At 38.9% G+C, this 24,248-nt stretch overlaps 1 protein-coding gene across 2 annotated transcripts in view; it reads right to left on the bottom strand.

Annotated features, from left to right (window-relative positions):
* Window positions 1-1,551: 1,551 nt before the first annotated feature.
* Window positions 1,552-24,248, bottom strand: part of LOC128234312 (uncharacterized) — a 27,034-nt gene continuing 4,337 nt past the window's right edge. For both annotated transcript variants that reach the window (XM_052948481.1, XM_052948480.1), the window contains exons 2-11: window positions 22,073-22,352; window positions 20,431-20,532; window positions 18,168-18,346; window positions 17,090-18,058; window positions 14,782-15,938; window positions 14,331-14,505; window positions 13,065-13,202; window positions 9,361-9,503; window positions 7,817-7,950; window positions 1,552-5,918 (exon numbers count right to left, since the gene is read on the bottom strand). In XM_052948481.1, coding sequence (XP_052804441.1) covers window positions 5,422-5,918; window positions 7,817-7,950; window positions 9,361-9,503; window positions 13,065-13,202; window positions 14,331-14,505; window positions 14,782-15,938; window positions 17,090-18,058; window positions 18,168-18,346; window positions 20,431-20,532; window positions 22,073-22,316 — 3,738 coding nt within the window. In that variant the 5' untranslated portion in view covers window positions 22,317-22,352 and the 3' untranslated portion in view covers window positions 1,552-5,421. The remainder of the gene's footprint in view (window positions 5,919-7,816; window positions 7,951-9,360; window positions 9,504-13,064; window positions 13,203-14,330; window positions 14,506-14,781; window positions 15,939-17,089; window positions 18,059-18,167; window positions 18,347-20,430; window positions 20,533-22,072; window positions 22,353-24,248) is intronic.

Below are 24,248 nucleotides of genomic sequence, written 5' to 3'. Positions count from 1 at the left end.
TTCACCAAATTTGGTCAGATTGTGTATGGGCATAATATGTCGACTAAATTTGATAACAAACCACATTGCGTGAGTTACTTTTGAGTAATTGCCCTTTCATTATAGAAATTGCCTAAAATAAGTTTTGTCCGAGCAATAATTTTAGAACCAATTGTCCAATAGTCACCAAATTTAGTCTGAAGGTGTATGAGCATAATATCTCGGACAAATTTAATAAACAGCCATGTAACTTCAGCCACTCTAGAGTTATTACCTTGAATGGGAAAACTGTATTTAGCTTAATTTGGCTTAACATACAACCACTTATGACCAAACTTGGTGTCCTAAAATTAAGACGAGCATATTTTTGTGACAGTTGGCGCTCTTGTTATAATTTCAGTATGTTTTCGGAAACATTAAAGAGTGTGTATTCTGTTACTGTTTCGTTGAAACGATATGAAACTACACTAGCTACAGTTGAACCCCGTTTGATTCAAGAGGTAGTGCCTACATTATGTAGAAAAAAATGAGTCCTTTACATCCAGTTCGAGCCAACGAGAAAATAGAACTAAGCGAGTTGGAGTCAACAGGGTTTGATTGTATTTACAGTCGAACCCCGTTGGCTCGAACTCCCAGGGACCGACGAAAATACCTCGAGCCTGGGAAAATTCGAGCCAAGCGGGAAAGATTACCTTCGGAAAAAAGAAATTGATCCTAAACACCCAGTTAAAGCCAATGGGGACCTCGAGCCAAGCGAGTTCGAGCCAACGAGATTCGACTGTATTTCAAACGTACTGTTGTGGTCTTTTGCCCTTGCTGTAATATCAAGTTGGATGGGGTGGGATTGAAGTTTGAGCAGTTGTTGTATTTACAAAATTAGCATAGTTCCTTATTTAAACCTTTGTGCTTAATAACTTTACCGTAAAAGTTATTTTTTTCCCTTTAAATGACGGTTTCAAAGATACATGTATATTTGAAAGCTGCACTGTCACGGATACTGTCACATGTGATACCAGAGAATTCACTGAGTACAAATGTATCAAAATGTACGAAAATGACATGAAAAAACATGAGATGGAAAACAATAAGTCTGCCCAGCCCTGCCCAGAGTCTGGCGACGGATACTGCCTATAATGTACTGTTCTGCCTGATAAAGCACTGTTGACTTTTTTGATTATTGTCTCTTATTGTCTTCAGCTTATTATTGAACTAATTCATTTGTATAAGATAACTTACAATAGAACGGATCTCACTGTTGAAAAACTACTGAAAATGTGTTTTTTTTCTTCTCTTGAAGGCTTAGAAACTCTTTCAACCCTAGAACATTTTTATCATACATTGGAAAAACTGCAAACTGATTATTTGTCAGCACTCACTGGTTTCAAGACATTTACCCAAAATTGGCTCATACCAAGACAAAAAAAAAACACACACAAAAAAAAGTTGTCAAAAAGGAAAATCTGTGAGAGTGCAGCTTAAAGAACCTTAAAAGCCATTTGATTATTTTGGGGACTATTTTTTTTCAAAATTTGTGTTTTTCGCGGGCAAATAATGAGCCTAAGGAGCCAAACCCAGTATTCACATATTTTATTGTTAAAATAAAAAAGTATATATTATTATATTTATATATATATATGGCACTTTGTTAAAAATAATCATAATGTACATATCAAAGTATTAGAACGACAGATGGATATCATAATAGTGCAGTTTACCAGGAAAAAAATAGCACATATACTGAAAGACTTTATTAACCCAATATTTTGAAAAGTTTTTTTTATAATCAGAATATTATTCAGCCGAGTAAATTCTTTGTGGAATATCAAATCAGTATAGGCCCCCTTCGAATATTATTTTAAGAAACCAAAGACTACTCAACCAAGTATTGTCAAGTCAGTACGGGTCACCATCGAACATTGTTTAAGAAACGGAAGATCATTCACCCGAGTAGCTCCGTCCGTGTAGACCGTCAAGATACATGTAGTATAGGTCACCTTCGAACATTGTTTAAGAAACGGAAGATTATTCACCCGAGTAACTCCGTCCGTGTAGACCGTCAAGTCAGTATAGGTCACCTTCGAACATTATTTAAGAAACGGAAGATCATTCACCCGAGTAACTCCGTCCGTGTAGACCGTCAAGTCAGTATAGGTCACCTTCGAACATTATTTAAGAAACGGAAGATTATTCACCCGAGTAACTCCGTCCGTGTAGACCGTCAAGTCAGTATAGGTCACCTTCGAACATTGTTTAAGAAACAGAAGATCATTCACCCGAGTAACTCCGTCCGTGTAGACCGTCAAGTCGGTTTAGGTCACCTTCGAACATTGTTTAAGAAACGGAAGATTATTCACCCGAGTAACTCTTAAACGGAAGATTATTCACCCGAGTAACTCCGTCCGGGTAGACCGTCAAGTCAGTATAGGTCACCTTCGAACATTATTTAAGAAACGGAAGATTATTCACCCGAGTAACTCCGTCCGTGTAGACCGTCAAGTCAGTATAGGTCACCTTCGAACATTATTTAAGAAACGGAAGATCATTCACCCGAGAAACTCCGTCCGTGTAGACCGTCAAGTCAGTATAGGTCACCTTCGAACATTATTTAAGAAACGGATGATCATTCACCCGAGTAACTCCGTCCGTGTAGACCGTCAAGTCAGTATAGGTCACCTTCGAACATTGTTTAAGAAACGGAAGATTATTCACCCGAGTAACTCCGTCCGTGTAGACCGTCAAGTCAGTATAGGTCACCTTCGAACATTGTTTAAGAAAAGGAAGATTATTCACCCGAGTAACTCCGTCCGTGTAGACCGTCAAGTCGGTTTAGGTCACCTTCGAACATTATTTAAGAAACGGAAGATTATTCACCCGAGTAACTCCGTCCGTGTAGACCGTCAAGTCAGTATAGGTCACCTTCGAACATTGTTTAAGAAACGGAAGATTATTCACTCGAGTAACTCCGTCCGTGTAGACCGTCAAGTCGGTTTAGGTCACCTTCGAACATTGTTTAAGAAAGGGAAGATTATTCACCCGAGTAACTCCGTCCGTGTAGACCGTCAAGTCAGTATAGGTCACCTTCGAACATTGTTTAAGAAAAGGAAGATTATTCACCCGAGTAACTCCGTCCGTGTAGACCGTCAAGTCGGTTTAGGTCACCTTCGAACATTGTTTAAGAAACGGAAGATCATTCACCCGAGTAGCTCCGTCCGTGTAGACCGTCAAGATACATGTAGTATAGGTCACCTTCGAACATTGTTTAAGAAACGGAAGATTATTCACCCGAGTAACTCCGTCCGTGTAGACCGTCAAGTCAGTATAGGTCACCTTCGAACATTATTTAAGAAACGGAAGATCATTCACCCGAGTAACTCCGTCCGTGTAGACCGTCAAGTCAGTATAGGTCACCTTCGAACATTATTTAAGAAACGGAAGATTATTCACCCGAGTAACTCCGTCCGTGTAGACCGTCAAGTCAGTATAGGCCACCTTCGAACATTGTTTAAGAAACAGAAGATCATTCACCCGAGTAACTCCGTCCGTGTAGACCGTCAAGTCGGTTTAGGTCACCTTCGAACATTGTTTAAGAAACGGAAGATTATTCACCCGAGTAACTCTTAAACGGAAGATTATTCACCCGAGTAACTCCGTCCGTGTAGACCGTCAAGTCAGTATAGGTCACCTTCGAACATTATTTAAGAAACGGAAGATTATTCACCCGAGTAACTCCGTCCGTGTAGACCGTCAAGTCAGTATAGGTCACCTTCGAACATTATTTAAGAAACGGAAGATCATTCACCCGAGAAACTCCGTCCGTGTAGACCGTCAAGTCAGTATAGGTCACCTTCGAACATTGTTTAAGAAACGGAAGATTATTCACCCGAGAAACTCCGTCCGTGTAGACCGTCAAGTCAGTATAGGTCACCTTCGAACATTGTTTAAGAAACGGAAGATTATTCACCCGAGTAACTCCGTCCGTGTAGACCGTCAAGTCAGTATAGGTCACCTTCGAACATTGTTTAAGAAACGGAAGATTATTCACCCGAGTAACTCCGTCCGTGTAGACCGTCAAGTCAGTATAGGTCACCTTCGAATATTGTTTTAACACATTTAAGATTATTCAGTCGAGTAATTCCGCATTAATTATCAAGTCAGTATAAATAAATTGCGAATATTATTTTAAGAAACGGAAGATTATTCAGCCGAGTAAATTCCGTATGGATTGTGAAGTCAAAATATGAGTGACCTATTGACTTCAAACTCAACAAAGAATTCGCATCGCTGAAAAACCAATCGTTGATTAAAACAATTGTTTACAAGTTACTGCGTTTTTAAAGTCGCTCAGTATAGTTTGAATGTATGCAAAAAAGTATTCATTGTCTATAAAAAACATGCATATCAAAGGTGTGAACACTAAAAAAGCTAACATTTGAGATTGTGATCAAGTAATCATAGAATGTCATCACAAGGATAAATTGATGATATTATGTCATTGCAAACTTTGAAGAGTGTCATTTTACACTCAGCTGAAACCTTACAGGTTCATGAACACTAAAGTATCATTTCACACTCATCTGAGCTCTTTACAGGTTAATGAGCACTAAAGTATCATTTCACACTCATCTGCGCCCTATGAAGGTTAATGAGCACTAAAGTATCATTTCACACACATCTGAGCCCTTTACAGGTTCATGAACACTAAAGTGTCATTTCACACTAAGCTGAAACATTACGGGTTAATGGGCACTAAAGTATCATTTCACACACATCTGAGCCCTTTTCAGGTTCATGAACACTAAAGTGTCATTTCACACACATCTGAGCACTTTTCAGGTTATGAACACTAAAGTGTCATTTCACACACATCTGAGCCCTTTTCCGGTTCATGAACACTAAAGTGTCATTTCACACACATCTGAGCCCTTTACAGGTTCATCACCACTTAAGTGTCTTTCACACTAAGCTGAAACATTACGGGTTAATGGGCACTAAAGTATAATTTCACACTCGTCTGAGCCCTTTACGGGTTCATGAACACTTAAGTCGGTATTTCCACGAACCAATGTCCAGTTTATGTCTTATAAACACCAAAAAAAAAAAAATCACGACTGATTGCAATTGTTATCAATAGAATTGTAACATAAAATGAACATGTATGGGACTATCTTTATCAGTAAGGATCGAGACGGAAGTCACAACATATTCGGCATGTACAAAACAGTTCCAATCGTAGGCTGAATCGACCTATTGATATATGGGTTTAAAACTACCTTGATTTTGAATGTTACCTTTTTCAATCTAGATCAACAGAGAACATAAATTTGAGATGAATAAAATTTGTTGGGAAAATCACCCAACATTTCTAAATTACTGTACACACGGGCAATTTTGGTCACTATTTGCGCGCGTCAATAAGTCTGTTTTAAATGTCACGAACACGTGTTATAGACCAGTTTCCAGACCCATGCTGTTAAGATCTAAAGGAGGCAGGTTATTTGTGTCCTCTCTAGCTGTCAGATAGTCCGGATCCTCGCTTTGATTAAATGTCTTCATAAAAGTGTGAGCAGGCGGAGAAACCGAACCGGGAGCTTGAAGTCCGTTCTCATTGGTCAAATATGTAGCACTTCCGGTTGTCTGTATGCTGCCGCCTGAGAAGGATTCATCCGTGTTGGAGCGCTGTCCTATGCTTCCGGATCCCGCAGTCCCGCCATCAAAACCTCTACCATAGTTGTTGCCGACGCTCGATGGTAGTTCGCCTTGGTAGCGTTTGCCGTGAATGGATGGTATTTCGCCTTGGTAGCGTTCGCCGGGAATGTTGTCATAATCTTCTTCATCTTTTGGCTTCCCCGGAGACTCACTTCCGTCAATTCCGTGCTGGCGCCGCTGCTCGGCGTAGATTGCCGTCAGGTAGGTGTTGTTGAACTTTGGCCGTCCGCCTTCTGCAAAAAATAATCGGTAAACAAATCGTACATGTAGCAGCATTCCATCTTACAAGGACTCGCTCATGTCAAGCATCTGAAAACACTTATTTTCGTTTTACTCTGAGATACCGAAATTGCAGAAACAATACAGTGCAAGTATAAAAAATATGTTAGTTTAAGCCGGTAAAGTAAAAAAAATAACAAAAAGAAAACGACATTATTACTACAAGGCCACAAAGGTTTACAATGGAGGGATATTTTGGCATTTTAAGTACAAATTGATAACATCACGTCATAATGTCAATCAACCAATCACGCTACAATGAATCACTGAATCCCGTTAGAAACGGTATTCAAAATTGTGGTCTTCAACATTTGCTGAAGGGTTCCAGCTGTCAGTTAGGTATACCATGTCATCGGACACGCCTCAATGATTCCATGCAGTTCACTGGCAAGATTGATTAATAGTTGAATCAGAACACAAACAATAATAATTAAGGTGGATATTGAATGCAGTCCCAAATATCATAGTCAAACTGATTGCGGTGCTATCGTTTTCTTTCTAGATTATTCATCTGAAGAAAAAAAATGTCTCACCCTTTTGCTTTTTACTCATTTAATATAAGGGACTCAGAGATTTTATGTAGACATTTTTGATATGTTAAAATTGAGTTATTTTACTTACTTTTATAAACAAACACCAACTGACATGAAGATTCTGAGTTTGAACCTTTTTTAACCATGCCAAGTCTGTATTTTTTAACAGTGTTTCTTAAGCTTTTCGGCAAAAAGCATTGCAACAAGCATTTTGTTCAATTACCGGGTCCTTGCACACCTGCAATGGACGAGTCATTTTCATACTTTCAATGTAGGAGTACCTTTAACACATTTAATTAACTAATCCCTTTTCACCACAAATAAACAAGTCTTTTTCACATCATCAATAAACGAGTCCCATTTCACGCCATCAACTAACGAGTCCCGTTCACGCCATCAGTTAACGAGTCCCTTTCACACCATCAATTAACGAGTCCCGTTCACACAATCAATGAACGAGTCCCTTTCACACCATCAATGAACGAATCCGTTTCACACTACAAATAAACGAGTCCCTTTCACACTACCAATAAAGGAGTCCCTTTCACACAATCAATTAACGAGTCCCGTTCACACAATCAATGAACGAGTCCCTTTTACACCATCAATGAACGAGTCTCTTTCACACCATCAATGAACGAGTCCGTTTCACACTACAAATGAACGAATCCCTTTCACACTACCAATGAACGAGTCCCTTTCACACAATCAATTAACGAGTCCCGTTCACACCATCAATGAACGATTCCCTTTTACACCATCAATGAACGAGTCCCTTTCACACCATCAATGAACGAGTCCCGTTCATACAATCAATGAACGAGTCCCTGACACAACACCAATTAACGAGTCCCTTTCACACCATCAATTAACGAGTCCCGTTCACACAATCAATGAACGAGTCCCTTTTACACCATCAATGAACGAGTCCCTTTCACACCATCAATGAACGAGTCCGTTTCACACTACTAATTAACGAGTCCCTTTCACACTACCAATGAACGAGTCCCTTTCACACAATCAATTAACGAGTCCCGTTCACACAATCAATGAACGAGTCCCTTTTACACCATCAAGAACGAGTCCCTTTCACACCATCAATGAACGAGTCCCGTTCATACAATCAATGAACGAGTCCCTGACACAACACCAATGAACGAGTCCCTTTCACACCATCAATGAACGAGTCCCTTTCACACCATTAATGAACGAGTCCCTGACACTTCACCAATGAACGAGTCCCTTTCACACCATCAATTAACGAGTCCCTTTCACACCTTTGATAAAAGGTGAAAAACAAAACAACGAGCACGACTTACCGACTTTGATGCAACACCCATGCCTATTGCAGATATAGAGTAGAACGCAGACGAGAACGCAGCATATCAGTCCAAGCGCCGCGATGACCGCGATCACACCTATGGAAAGCCCGTTTGCTCCCGGATCTGTTGGCCTGGTGACGGAAATGATGTACATACGGATTAAATTTGAGAAACTGCATAACTCCGTTCAAAAACAAATAAAAACGTCGATGATGCCGTAGATAGAACAACTTTAAGATGGAAATTGGGAAATTCTAGTTAAACTGTAATGACAATTGGGAAATTCTAGTTCAATTGTAATGGACATTGGGAAATACTAGTTCAATTGTAATGGGCATTGGGAAATAGTACTTCAATCGTAATGGACATTGGGAAATAGTACTTCAATTGTAATGGAAATTGGGAAATTATTCTTCAATTGTAATGGAAATTGGGAAATACTAGTTCAACTGTAATGGACATTGGGAAATACTAGTTCAATTGTAATGGACATTGGGAAATAGTACTTCAAGTGTAATGGACAATGAGAAATACTACTTCAATTGTAATGGACATTGGGAAATAGTACTTCAATTGTAATGGAAATTGGGAAATAATTCTTCAATTGTAATGGAAATTGGGAAATACTAGTTCAATTGTAATGGACATTGGGAAACACTAGTTCAATTGTAATGGGCATTGGGAAATACTAGTTCAATTGTAATGGACATTGGGAAATAGTACTTCAATTGTAATGGACATTGGGAAATACTACTTCAATTGTAATGGACATTGGTAAATAGTACTTCAATTGTAATGGACATTGGGAAATAGTACTTCAATTGTAATGGACATTGAGAAATACTAATTCAATTGTAATGGAAATTGGGAAATATTATTTCAATTGTAATGGAGATTGGGAAATAGTGCTTCAATTGTAATGGAAATTGGGAAATACTACTTCAATTGTAATGGACATTGGGAAATAGTACTTCAATTGTAATATAAATTGGGAAATAGTACTTCAATTGTAATATAAATTGGGAAATACTAGTTAAATTGTAATAACAATAGGGGAATGCAAGTACAACAGTAATGGACATTGGGAAATACTACTTCAGTTGTAATGACGTTTGGGAAATTCCAGTTCAATTGTAATGGAAACACCAAATAAACAATATTTAATGTGACACACATGTATAATAAGCATACATTTTGAGTGATACATCTTTGACTACTTACTAAATTATACATTTATGGAAAATAAAAATTACTGATAACAATATTTTAATAGCTGAAAATGCAAAAATATTAAATGATTGGTGAGTGCTAAAAGATAAATTGTGATCTACTATTGTCTCATAAGGTAGAAATACTGTGTTCTATGTACCTTTCTTCCAAATTAAACTCGGTATCCTTTATAAGAACCATTGCTTTCGACATTTATTAATCATTTTTGTTTTAGTTGAGGTAAATCTAAGTTGTGAGTAAGAGTGCATCTTTAAATATTGAAAATTTGAATAGCTGAATAATTTAATAAACTTTTGTTTAAAAAGCAATACCCTTGGGTGGTGGGCCAGCAGCGCCTGCAAACTGGTGAATCCCCGCATATGTTGTTGATGGAGACCCCGGAAATGTTCAAGAACATCGGCACGTCAAAGTTGAAACTACTTCCGCCCGTTGCCTGAAGCTCATACGTGCCGACCTGAGGACAATTTTGAAAGTTAGCGGTAATATCAATTATATTGTTCCGGAAATTTTGGGAAAACGGCCAAAACCCTTGTTATTGGAAATTATCGCCGCGTTTTTTTTTCTTCAAATAATTATGTCAGGGAAATTCATTCGAAAGATACATTTTAACACTTTGTAAGCGTATATAACTACAAAACCTATTAGCTACATTTTTTTCAAATTTACAATTCCTTTAATTGAAGAAAACATCTGATTCAACATTTGGGTGACAATGAAAAAGGTCGAGGCCCGTTGGATCGAACTCCCAGGCACCGGCAAAACACCTCGAGCCTCGGGAGATTCGAGCCAAGCGGAAATGCTCACATTGAGTAGAAAGAAATCGGTCCATTACATACAGTTTGGCCCAACGAGGAAATCGAGCCAAGCGAGTTCGAGCCAACGGGTTTTGACTGTACTTGTTTTGGCATTTGGAACATCAGTTTCAAGTTTATTTAGTAAAATCATGTGATACACACATGCCAAAATGAGAATGACTAAGGTGTCATAGAGATGGCATTATTTTTATATCGTTAAACGACTTAGTATCTCGTTTAAAAGACTTGCGTATGTCGTTAAAACAACTAAGTAACTCGTTAAATCGATTTTCGTCTATCGTTAAAACGACTAAGTATTTCGTTTAAACGACTTAGGAATCTGGTAAAACGACAAACGTATCTCGTTTAAAAATTGACGTATCTCGTTTAAACGACAAACGTATCTCGTTTAAAAATTGACGTATCTCGTTTAAACTATTGACGTATCTCGTGTAAAATATTGACAAAACTCGTTAAAACGACAAACGTATCCCGTTAAAACGACTTAATTTTGTATCTCGTTTAAACGACATTCGTGCCATATGAGATACGTTAGTCGTTTAAACGAGATACTAAGTCATTTAAATGAGATAAAAAAACAAAACAACAATAACACGAAGGTCACCCCTATGCCACCGTACATGGCAGTGAACATATTACACAGATAAAAAGGTATTGAAAAGTGACCTTTAATTATGTATAGTACTATATTTGTCATGTTGGTTTACAAGTCATACAGCCGAACCCCGTTAGCTCGAGCTCCATGGGACCAGCGGAAATATCTCGAGCCTCGAAAAATTCGGTTGTTTACCTTCAGTATATATTTTTTTTATTTCCTTTGCATCTAGTTCAAGAAATTCGAGCCAAGCGAGTTCGAGCCAACGAGGTTCGACTGTATACTGAACATGATTGTTCCAACATGTATACGTATACAAAAGTCAAACAATATTCTTGTACTATCATTTCAGTTCATTCTTTATATGTCAATAATAATAGTCGCTCACTGCATTGTATAGTTGTGATATTGGTATATTTATATGTAAATTTGACACAAAAAGCAGTAAAGGTCACGTGTTATAAAACATGTTCTGTTCTGTTCTATAATTATTTACACCATGGCATGAAAAAGAGAACAGTACATTCTAAAGTTAACTTTGCGTAAAATATATTTAATGAATTTAATATTTAACCAAATATCAGCTATTAAAATGAACGAAAAATAACAACACTTTGGGATAAAACACTTTTAACTGGTCAGGTCTATTGTTGCGTTTGTGCACCAGTTAGTTGTAACCACGCCCCCTCCCCCAGTTCCGGGAAGAGCGGGGAAAATCGATCGTGTTCTACCTTTCAGGTGGCCCCGCAGTGCCGAGTGAATGTGGTGGTTTTGTTTTCGCGCCGAAAATAGAGGGGAATGGGCCTTACCTAGGATGTCCCTGGGGTGCGGGAGCAGTTTGCGGGGATTTTACCTGGGATTGGCTGGACTGAAAGTCAAAGTTCCCGCTTTTCTTCGGCCCTGGGTGTGTGTGGTAACAACAAACTGGTTTATTATATGCCAAACATTTGCCCATTTGGCAACTCCCCCCCCCCCCCCCCCCTCGGGGTTCCTTGTTCTTATAATGGTCATACTTCAGAAAACATTTAAACCGTACTTTTTCATTCTCAAAGCAAATTAAGAATCAAGTCAGAACTCAGTTCCAAAGTTCCAAGTTAAATAGGAGAGCGATAGCTTTTAAATAAATGTATTTAAAGCTGCACTCTCACATATTGAACTTTTTTATTTTTTGTCTTGGAACGAGCCATTTTTTGCGAAAATCCATGGAAACTAGTAATATAAGACTGCCGACAAAAAATAAGATCGCGATTTTTCTATTGAAGTTCAAAAATTGATGTTTTATAAATTAATTTTCGACCGGAAATATGAAAATCTGCGAGCTGTTTTTTTTTTTGTCGGCAATCTTTTATCATTGACTTGCAGATATTTTAATTCGCAAAAATTTGCTCTTTCCAAGACAGAAAATAAAAAAAAGTTGGAAACATCGTATATCTGTGAGAGTGCAGCTTTAAGTGCTTAGCACTCCGTTCTGATATCAATTGCGTCCCGAACTTGAAATTGTTAAATTGCACATGGTTATTCAAACATTTCAGTCCTCTGTGGACACAGTGCTCCGATAAATTAAAAGAAAGGTTTGCTAGAATAAATACTCGTATATTGGTTTTCATAACAATTTCCTTCCTTCTTTGTTTACATTCATCATCTATTTACTTAACAATCCTGCAAAATCGAAACATCCCCTGAGGCAAATCAAGTATTGCCTTTATTATTATTTATTTCGTATAAACCAGGAGCGGTCCCAGGAATCGGCGTTAGAGGGGAGGGGGGGGGGGTGTAACCTTCTGACATGCGCCATTCACTTACTAACGAAATTTATATGGTGTAACATGTTTGCAGCGGGGGTAGGCGGAACTCCCCCAATGATTTTTGAACAATTCAAGTCAGAAATGCGGTATTTTGATCGTATTTTCTTACATTTTTCTCCGATATTGACATGAACTTGAACAGTTTTAAGGTGGGTGTGTGTGGGGTGGGGGAGGGGGGCGGTCAACCCTTTTGAATCTGTAAGGTCAAACTGCGATTATATCAAAATTATGTATAAATCTATCTATATATTTATATATTTATAAATCCTCATTCGCCAAGAAAGACTGCAACAATTGTGAAAAAATGCTAGTTGACAAAGCAATGTGGTAAAAGTTGTGCTTCGATGCTAGTGAAGATTGCCAAAGCACAGAATTTACAATTGTTAGAGTGTTATGTGAAAAAATGTGTCTCAATAATGCATAGCACGTACTCTTGTCGCCTTGAAAAGGACACCAGTATTGTAGCTATGCAGGATTTTAACTAAAGGGTGTTTTGTATCCGTGTCAGTTATTATATCTGTCTTTACAAACGAGCTAAAATTATTTATTTATAACTGTTCTTGATTATTTTTTATAAATAAACAAAACTGTATGTTAGAATAGAAGTCTATTCAACAATTACTGAACACCGTCGTCGCCATGAATACGAAATGAGCATAATTTGAGTCACTGATCAGCTGTATCAATCCTTAAAGATGAACATGCCCCCCCCCCCACCCACCCCACCAAACACAAACCGCCCGCAACAGGCGGGTTGGATATACATCAAGAGTTTATTTTTCCACCAATTAGGCGCTCACCCGCAGCGCTTCCGCACTCCGGTCGTACACGTATATCCGGTAGCCGATAGTTCCGTCGCCGTTCTCGTTAAAGACGGGAGTGGACGCCTGGTCCTGGGAATCCGATTTCCGCTCCTGATGACGGATCGCGGCAGCCAGCTGAAATACAGAAAATCTATTTTGAATTCTATGGATGGCTGCGTTTCGCCGTACTTACATACCATCAATTGTAGCGACTCGGCCATCTCCGGCAAGATTCGAAAGTCAAATGTTGGATAACGGCCGTTCACTTGATTTATTCGTTGTATTACCTGATCGCTATTGAATTTGTATTGAAATTTGCAATTTGGGCTGGAGGCCTTTCAATGCAATAAATCCATGTTATGCTATGTCATGTTATATGTTACGATATAATCTTATGTCACATGTTATGTTAACGGAATATGTTACATGTTACGTCATACGTATTGTTATGCTGTATGCTATACGTTATGCTATCCTATGCTTTACCACGGTACATAACGTTACGTAACGTTACTTTACTTTACGTTACGTTGTGTCAGGAATGGCGCCTGCGAATGTGTTGATCTTAAACGCGATACTCGATAGTACGATGATGAAAACGCGACAGTACGACGATACTACGATAACACAAACGCGAAATCACGATATTACGATGCTAAAAACGCGACAATACGATGGTGAAAACACGATAGTATATCGCATTATTATCATCGTATTATCGACGTGTTTTCGTTATCGAACTGTCGCGTTTTAATCATCGTACAGTCGCGTTTTCATCATCTTACTATCGTGATTTCGCGTTTTCATCATCGTACTTTCGTGTATCGCGTTTAAGATCAACACATTCACAGGCGATGGCCCTAACGCCATTCCGTAGAAATGTACTCAAATGGGTAATCACTTGTTGACGCCAAGGCCTATAACTCAGGTTCAACTATATGATAAATATAAAACTTCAATGTTTTGCCTTATTTACAGTTGTTTTTGTATCTGTACAAAAACAATTAAAAACAAAAGTGTTATTTTGAAAGGTCGTATTCATATTTTTTCCAGACGCAATTTTTGACTGGAGTTCACTGAATACTAACACTTTACGAGGTCAAATGCGTGGTTGTAAAGTGCGTGTCTAATTACTTTTGATTAAGGATAACATATAAGTTTCCTTAAACAGAAGATAACTGCGTATTATGATGTATGCTATACATACCAAACACTATACTGTTTATGTAATTGCATATCAATATAGCCATTCCTACGAAATACCTTGTTCGCAGCATTAGCGCCATCCCGGTAATCTGCACACAGGTTCTGAGTTCCTCCACAGACGGCTTTCAACCGCTCGGCAACGCCGGCCATCAGCACATCCGTAGCCCGGATGGCGAATGGCGCCCACGAGTCCACGTGAAAGATCGCGCCTTCCTCAAGCTGTTCTAAACCGCTTTTTGGGAGCAAACAGTTTATATATCGATTATTACCACTATTGCTTATCAGCGGATACCTATTGTTGCTGATAAGCATTTTGGCAGTACACAGAGATACACATTTGACTAAAATAGTGATTGTGGTATATTTATAATCAAATGCATCAATAACTCAATAACTTAAATTCTATCCATGACTGTTTTAACTGCAAAGGATAATCATTCTAGAAATTGATATATTGAGGAAGTAATGAGCTCAGAATTCTGACTGATACAAAAAAATACACACTTACGTGCACTTGTTTCTGGATTTCTTATTGTAACTCCACTGGTAGTAACAGTTGAACACAGACTCTAAGTACGACCTAATCCATGGGTCCTCAGACACAGAACTCGGACCCAAACTCTTCAAGTGGTTCAAAAAGGAGTCCTGCGCCCACAGACGTGATGTAATGGCTAACGTGCCGGCGAGTTTTGGGTACAGTTTCATATTTTGTCGCAGTCCCCACTCCTCCGAACCAATGAATAAGAATTCGTTGTTAGAGTCAAGGTCATTGTTGAGAGCTTCGATAAAGTTGCTGATATGTGAAGATGCAACAAAAAGTACGACCATGCGGGCTTCCGGTGTTTTACGTAGTAGTCGTATGACGTCATCACCCGTGGTGCTGGACGACACTGGTATCTCATTGGCCACGCAGATGTTGACGTCATCTTGTCCCGCCAAAGCCTTCAAAAGATTTCGCCCATCTTCACCGTACAATGTTTCACTGTACATAATTTGAATCATTTTCCCGCCAAGATCTCTAACTATGTTCAGCATTACCCTGACCTGCTCGGCGTCAGAAGAGGGCACCCGCAGGAAGTATGGGTACTGTTGACGCCTACTGAGCGACGCGGCCGTTGACGCGTAGCTGACTTGAACGTAATGGAGACGGCTGGTGATCTGCGCAATTGCGGTACTGACGTCACTCGTCCAGCCGCCGACGTAGCCGAGAATCTTATCATGCACCGGCTCATACCGACCGCTGACGTAGACGCCAAATCGATGCAACGTCAGCACCTTTTCTTGTAAGATCTGGGGATCGTCACAACTGTCAATGATAATCAAGCCAAGTTTGGCTTCCGGTGCGAAATGTTTCTCCTTTAAGTCTTTTAACGCAAATCGTATTCCCTCTACCATGTCGACACCCCCCGGTTTGATATTTCCGCATTTGAGGGGCGTGTTACCAACGTCATGAACGGGTGCGATACCCACAATGTACATGTCGCCGGGCTCGTATATCATGAACTCGTTCTCCTCGCGGGCGATGCACGTGGCGGAGGTTGCTCCATCCGGACACTGCGGTTTCCGGATATCTGGCCATGAATGCTCTTGGCCGCCAACGTCGTAATCACGAATGTCGGGGAACAAGTTTTTCGTTAGCGAGTTACCTGTTTTTGTGTCAGCAATCTGAAAGGCATTTGTTCAATGGTGTTACTGTATCTCATTTTAAAGATGAACTCTTACTCCCAAATAATATTTACCAAACAATTGTTTTAATACACCAAAAAGGATGAATATATGTCGAAAGCAATTATTCTTATGAAGGAGTTTAATTTGAAAGATAGGTGCAGAAAACACGGCTTTTCTTCCTTATGACACGATAGTAGATCACGGTAAATCTTTTAGCACTCACCAACCATTTAATATTTTTGCGTTTTCAGCTTTTAAATATACGGCTACAATCTTGTTATCAGTAATTAATATTTTCTATAAATGCATTATTTAGTAAGTAGTTTAAGGTTTATCACTCAAATTGATGTTTGTTATACATTGGTGTGTATTGTTTTTGAATAAGAGTGTCACTTTAAAAAAAAAACATTATTACGTTAATTACACTTGATAACAAAGTCACGATTGAATTATGTATCAATTAAGGTGTTTTGCTTTACGAGAAAGAAAACAAATGTGTATTAATCCTAGAAGGGATCAAACCTTTGTAGAGTCGTTTTACAAAATCGGATAGAATACAATCCACCATGGGTGGATCCAGGAGGGGGAGGGGGCATAAACGTTTGACATACGCCCCGCCCTCACAACCAAATGTAATCTTGCCTAAAGTGTTTGCAGGGGTACTCCACTCTAAGAAAATTAACAATTTCTAGTTCTAAATGATGCATTTTTGGCGTACATGAATTTTATTTCTTTTTCCACCTAAATTGAAATTAAACGTAAACTTGGACGATTCTTTTTGGTTGGGTTGCAGGGCGCCGGGATTCCCCTGGATCCGCCAGTGCCTACATTTTCAGGCAATGAAATTGCAGACAGGCAACCATTAAGTCATAGTAATGAAAATCAACTTCCCCGGGTCTCGGGTGTTTAAAGATCCGCTAACTGAAACTCACCCGACACACACTCCCTGCGTCAGATTTTGTGTTGACAAAGTGTCAGCCGATAAGGTTTTATTTTAAGTTAGTTATATGACCTAAAGCAATATCTTAACGATTTATGATTATGAAGGGCTCGTTTGCCTCGCTCGCTCTGTCCATTCTTAACCATTAAGATTTTGCTACATGCCATATAGTTATTACTCAAATAATTTGTTAATAAACGTAAATTACCTTTATAAGACATGGATCTCCCGGATATGGACAGTTGGGGTAGTCGCGGTGGTTGTATATTTCATACAGAGGGAGTTCCGGGCTTCCGAAAGTCACGTCCGAACTTCCGTTGAAACGGATAATCAGATGTTCAGGGTTTCGGAATTCAGGGATCCGAACGGTTTTGAAATCCTCATCGAACTTGATGTCTACATTTTGTATCGCGTCTATCATTTTCGCCCGGGGCGTGGCTGAAGTATTAAGAAAAGCTTGACACACGCCATTTATATTTCCACAGGCCTTACTTCGGACTGTTTTGGTGGCGTAAGCGGCTAACATAGCGGCCTGGATGGCATATTGTGTAAAAATTGAGTTCCGAATATCCTGTTTGATAGTTTCGTCTTCTAAAAGAGCACAGTAGTCAGCAGCTGTTGAGTTGGACAGCTGGCAGTTGCCGAGTTGTTCAATCATTTGCTGGAAATACTTATTAACATTAGCTTCCTCTTTAAGTTTTGTCGACGAATTCAACATTGGACGCCAGTAGTCATCGCTAAAACTACTAATGTTACGTTTTGGAGGACTCAATATAAACGCGCCTTTGCTGACGTTAGTGAATTGACCCTCGATATAACCCCCAGCTTCTGACAACAAGAACGCGGGTCGCTGGTAACCAGCCATTGCGGGATCGGAGTGAATATTCTCGACGGCTTGCATCACAGCCTCAACGAGATTATAGCTGCCGAATATCAATATACCAGAGATTGTGGGTAAACTAGTGACGTTAACACGGTAAATCTGACGTCTGATGATTTCTTCAAGTTCCGTTACGTTACGTCGGTCCGTCGGCACGGGGATGCTGACCGGAAAGCAGACGTCGAGTCCGTGGGCGTCGGCACTCAGCGCCTCGAAGCCACCATTTCCATAAGTGTCGTCATCGTAGATCATAGCCATCATAGTCCAGTTCATACTAAGAAGAAACTCCCTCAATACCTGATGCGAAAAAAACACAAGACATGCTAGTAAGGATGGTGCTATTTTGGAAATCAAGTATTGGTTACAAATGATAATAGTTTATTTTAAATATCCCAAAAATGTGTACCTTGACTTGAATGTCGTCTGCGGGCACTGGTCGGATGAAGTTCGTGTATATGTCTTGGTTTCTAAGCGACGCGGAGGTTGAAGAGTAGGCAACCTGCAGCAGACGATACTGGTCCGGAAGTGAGCTTATTAGACGAGAAATGACCGCAGATTCTGAGCTGTAGTCTGACCCAATCAAGCCTACCAAATATATATATGAAATAAGGCTGTGCTACTATCGTAATTGTGTTCGCTCGAAGTTGTCACGACAGTCTTGGCGAGTTCGAAACAACGGGCATACAGTCGAACCCCGTTGGCTCGAACTTCAAGGGACCGGCGAAAATACCTCGAGCTTCAGAAAATTCGAGATTCAGCCAAGCGGGAATAAAGAAATCGGTCATAAACACACAGTTCGAGCCAATGGGTACCTCGAGCCAAGCGAATTCGAGCCAACGGGGTTCGACTGTTTTAGTAAACGAACAATTCCGCAAGAGGACATGCACATGAAGGGACATAAGGGGCCGAATGTTAAGACCTATGTTAAAATTAACAACGTGATTAACGACATAATTGTTAACTTTTAAAAGTAAACTATTTGATGGTGTCCTCGCATAGTTTAATATACAATTAAGCACATCTGAAATAATTGTCTCAGATCTGAATAAAAATACAGCAGATGACAAGTGTATCCATTAAATTTTCAGAGCAGTAACGATTTAAAAGTTAACAACAATGACGTTAACAACGTTGTTAACTTTAACAAAGTTTTGAACAGGCGACCCATTATGTTGTCTGTTATAACCCAAACTTTTGTTGGTACAATAGATTTGTATTTGCTAACTTCTTCCTTCTCTTAACAGAAAACGCCTAAAACTGATCGTTCGTTAAGCTGATCATTGCCGAACATTCCTTAAACTGATGAGTGCCGAACAACCCTTAAACTGATCAGTGCCGAACATTCCTTAAACTGATCAGTGCCGAACATCCCTTAAACTGATCAGTGCCGAACATTCCTTAAACTGATCAGTGCCGAACATTCCTTAAACTGATCAGTGCCGAATATTCCTTAAACTGATCAGTGCCGAATATTCCTTAAACTGACTAGTGCCAAACATTCCTTAAACTGATCAGTGCCGAACATTCCTTAAACTGATCAGTGCCGAATATTCCTTAAACTGATGAGTGCCGAACATTTCTTAAACTTATCAGTGCCGAACATTCCTTAAACTGATCAGTGCCGAATATTCCTTAAACTGATCAGTGCCGAATATTCCTTAAACTGACTTGTGCCGAACATTCCTTAAACTGATCAGTGCCGAATATTCCTTAAACTGACTAGTGCCGAACATTCCTTAAACTGATGAGTGCCGAACATTCCTTAAACTGATCAGTGCCGAACATTCCTTAAACTTATCAGTGCCGAACATTCCTTAAACTGATCAGTGGCGAACATTCATAAAACTGATCAGTGCCGAACATTTCTTAAATTGATCATTCCTTAAATTGATCAGTGCCCAATATTCCTTAATTTGATCAGTGCCGATTATTCCTTAAACTGATCAGTGCCGAACATTCCTTAAACTGATCAGTGCCGAACATTCTTTAAACTGATCAGTGCCGAGCATTCCTTAAACTGATCAGTGCCGAACATTCCTTAATCTGATCAGTGCCGAACATTCCTTAAACTGATCAGTGCCGAACATTCCTTAAACTGATCAGTGCCGAACATTCCTTAAACTGATCAGTGCCGAACATTCCTTAAACTGATCAGTGCCGAACATTCTTTAAACTGATCAGTGCCGAACATTCCTTAAACTGATCAGTGCCGAACGTTCCTTAAACTGATCAGTGCCGAACATTCCTTAAACTGATCAGTGCCGAACATTCCTTAAACTGATTAGTGCCGAATATTCCTTAAACTGATCAGTGCCGAACATTCCTTAAACTGATCAGTGCCGAACATTCCTTAAACTGATCAGTGCCGAACATTCCTTAAACTGATCAGTGCCGAACATTCCTTTAACTTAATCTCTACTACTCAGTGGTTAATGTGGTCTCATGTGTTGCTGTCCACATCTCACTTAAGAGGTCTTGGCCCTTTAACAAGAACACTAGTACTGTTTCTCACCCAGGGAATGGACTCAATAGTAACTCATGTCAACTTAAAGTTGTAGTTACAATATTGAGCTAAAATAAATTAGTAAAAGTTTAACTCATTGTACTATTTAGCTATTTACTATTTTTACTATGGATCACGCGCATCATAAAAACTCGTGTTGCCTTACCAACAATATCTGTTGTACTGCTACTCGCCATTTCTACTGCAAGTTGATGGGCTATACTTTTGGCGTTTTCCACCGACCCGCATGTTGGGTTAATACGTAAACCTAAGAAAAAAGACATGACTTTATTATATAGACATCATAAATGCATACGCAATATACATATCACGAAACACGGTTGTCCGGCTAGCGCAGTTGTCAGCGCACTCCCTTCTCACTGATGTTTGTATTTGTCGCCATTTTTATATTTCTTTTTTTGGCCACGCCGGTCTTATCTCGTGTATAAATTTTACGGTTAGCCAAGTGGTTAGCGCACTCACCTAGGCGACACGGGTTCGATTCCCGGCCTGGGTGCATGTGAGTTTGGTTGGTGGCCACCAAGCCGGACAAGTGGGTTTTCTTCGGGTACTCCGGTTTTCCAAAATAGTCCACACTCTCGCGCAACATTATGCGAACGAGAGTGACTTAGTATTAGTTCATATAACTTTCTTCAAAGTCGTTGTAAAAGGAATAAAGTTTAAACTAAATACGGTAGTCAGTATTTGACTCTCATGGATATTTGCAGATTATCTGAAAGTTTTGAAAATTCAAATCCAACCTCACGGATATAAACACTTGATAGTATTTGTACTTATAACCCTATCGAATCCATTTATTCTTACGATACCATTTTTCCGTACCATTGCATAGTAACTATTTTCCGCCATTTGAATTTGGCATTTGAAAAAAATATGAGTATTTTCCGTTACATAAATTGTGCGCAACTGCATGGTTAATTTTGAAATGAACGTTAACTTTGTCCTGAAATATTAGGCTGTAATTCAAACTGAAGAAATATGGCAGAAATTATACAATGACAATTCAATGGATATTCCATTTTAGGCAAACGAAATTATGTAATCTCCGTAACATCAAGTACCTTAACTGAGAATGCCCTCAACATATTCAATGTATGCATTTGTATAAATTATAAGCATTATGATAATATGCAATCACAATTCAATGCATATGCCATTTTGGGCTAACGGTGTAATGAAATATCCGTAACCTTAATTACGTTATCTGAGAACATGTGAAAAATCCCGCATTATGTGAGTGTATGCATTGGCATAAATTATAAGCATTATGATAATATGCAATCACAATTTAATGGATATGCCATTTTGGACCAACGGTGTAATGAAATATCCGTAACCACCATTGCGTTACCTGTGAATATGTGAAAAAAATCCCGTATTATATGACTGTACGCATTTGTATAATTACTCGATAAACTGACAATAGAACATAGGCAGTCCGGGAACTTTTTGCACCGCGTACACTTTTGTTTGTATGAAAAGTAACATTTCCAGCTATACAAAGCATATAACATATACGTTACTTAATGTATATGACCAGCAAATAAGCAAATTATCCGATGATTCCACTCAACTGGTAACAACGGTTCATGAATTCACGATTGCATGATTTCAACTTCACAAGTTTACGAATTAACAATTTCATGAACTCGTAAAATTGATATCGTGAATTCGTGAAATTGTGAAGTTTAAATCGGAAAATTCATGAATTCGCGAAGTTGATGTCGTGAATTTGTGATAAAGAAATATTGAAATTAAAAGGTCACAACCGGTCTTTCGTAGTTTACCTAATTTAGTTCCGTTAATGAAATTTTCGTTGTTCAGTCGGGTGAGAATCCACTTGATCGCTTGAATGTTTTGAACGGTCTCGGGCGAGACGTGAGTGCACGAGGAGTCCTCGTACACGGCTCCCACGTATTCTATGTACACGTCACCGGAGAGAATCACGTGACCCAGGCCTTGCACCCGCCCACACGTGACAAGCAGGCACGCCGTTGTCATGGCAACCTTCCACCCTACGTGCCAGATCATTTTACGGGTGGTTGGGTTCGATCTACAATTCTGCTACTGCAGAAAAGAAACGTACGTGTATTGTGTTAATATTTATTTAAATAGTTATTTATGGATTTTTAATTTAATTCTTACTCAGTTGTTTTCGCTACGATTACTCACCATATTTCTAATCTTCATGTCATCTGACTATTACATATTGCTTTGCGCGCAGTGTCGTTTACAATAGCAATAAATTTCTTTATGTATCCAACGGTCGATATTAAAGTGACTCGCTCATGTTTTTGGACCAAAAAATTGTTTTTCTCGGTAATGCACCAATCACGCCACACCACAGCCGTAATTAATTTTTAATCGCGTTACAAACGCTAATGAAAATTGTGGTATTCAAAGACGATATTTGAGCATATATCATATGCTGAAGAATTACAGCGTTTAGTATTTTTGATTTAACACTCCTTATGATTTGCCAAACTTTATTCCGCAATTATTTTTTACAAACCATGAGCGCGTCACTTTAAACCTAAAATAGGTCTGACCGAATTGTTGACAGGGTCAAATATTTTTAATACCTTTAAATTTGAATCAAGGAATCAAGATTCAAATTTTATTAACAATATATCAAGAAAGAATATAAGTTTATCCCACCTCAGATAAGTAGATCTAATAATTTAACCATGCTAGATATTCTTTTCTCCCACCTCAGATAAGTAGATCCAATAATTTAACCATGCTAGATATTCTTTTCTCCCACCTCAGATAAGTAGATCCAATAATTTAACCATGCTAGATATTCTTTTCTCCCACCTCAGATAAGTAGATCCAATAATTTAACCATGCTAGATATTCTTTTCTCCCACCTCAGATAAGTAGATCCATTAATTTAACCATGCTAGAAATTCTTATCTTGCCCACGGGCGAAGATAAAATGCCCGTATGGAACTTCTTTTTATGGCCACCACATTGTAATTACCTCCCTTGTTGAAGACTGTCGTCTGTAGCGCATCATGGAAACCTTGTCTTGTGACAATATTTAGAACGCTAGTTAATTATTTCTCGCTTCAAATGTCACCAGATAACAGTTTTCACACACCTTTCAAGAAATAATGCTTTACTCTTCTTAGAACTATTTAAAGACCGACCAGACCATTTACATACTTTGAATCACTGCGCGAATATCCATGACAACCACGAATTATCGCATATCCGTACGTAATTATTTTCACTAAGCACATAAGATTTCCAGCAAAAAAATACATTTTTATTAATTTTGTTTAACTGAGGTGGGAGAAAAAGCATCTACCATAGCCGCTCGTGTCAGATAGATTCATCCCGACCCTCGCGCAGGGTGGTTTGCGGAAACCCGGTAAACCTCGTTTCCGCAAAACACCCTACGCTCGGGTCGGAATGAACCTATCTTACACGAGCGGCCATGGAAGATACTTATAATCGTTCATGGCCGAGAGTGTAAGATAGGTTCAATCCAACCCGAGGGTAGGGTGTTTTGCGGACGAGGTTTCCATACAGGTACGTGTCTTATTCTTTGCCCGTGGGTAAGATAAGAATTTCAAAAAATTATCAAAAATGTTACATGACAAATAACAAAAAGAAACAATACAGCAAACAATATTATATACATTTCAATTGATATATCTTAAATTGCATTGCAAACACATATATTAAGGAATCTCAGCAGAACCTATTTCATGCGGAACACCACGGCCTTTTTCCATTGAAAACAACCAAGGATGTATTCCAGTACATCAGTTTAAGTAGTTAGTAAAAATTAAAATAGAACAACGTGTTTTTATAGTATTACTAAGTTTAAATTGGTTGCCAACGAATTGTATAATTGCATAAATAATTAAGATTCCCAAGAGAAAAGTCATTTAGTTTAACTGCTATTTAAGAAATATAACACACCACTGAGGGTCATATGACATTATAAGGACC

Source organism: Mya arenaria, chromosome 5 (genome assembly GCF_026914265.1).
Source record: "Mya arenaria isolate MELC-2E11 chromosome 5, ASM2691426v1".
In the NCBI taxonomy this organism is placed as follows: Eukaryota; Metazoa; Mollusca; class Bivalvia; order Myida; family Myidae; genus Mya; species Mya arenaria.
This window is presented reverse-complemented; position numbering and strand designations above follow the sequence as displayed.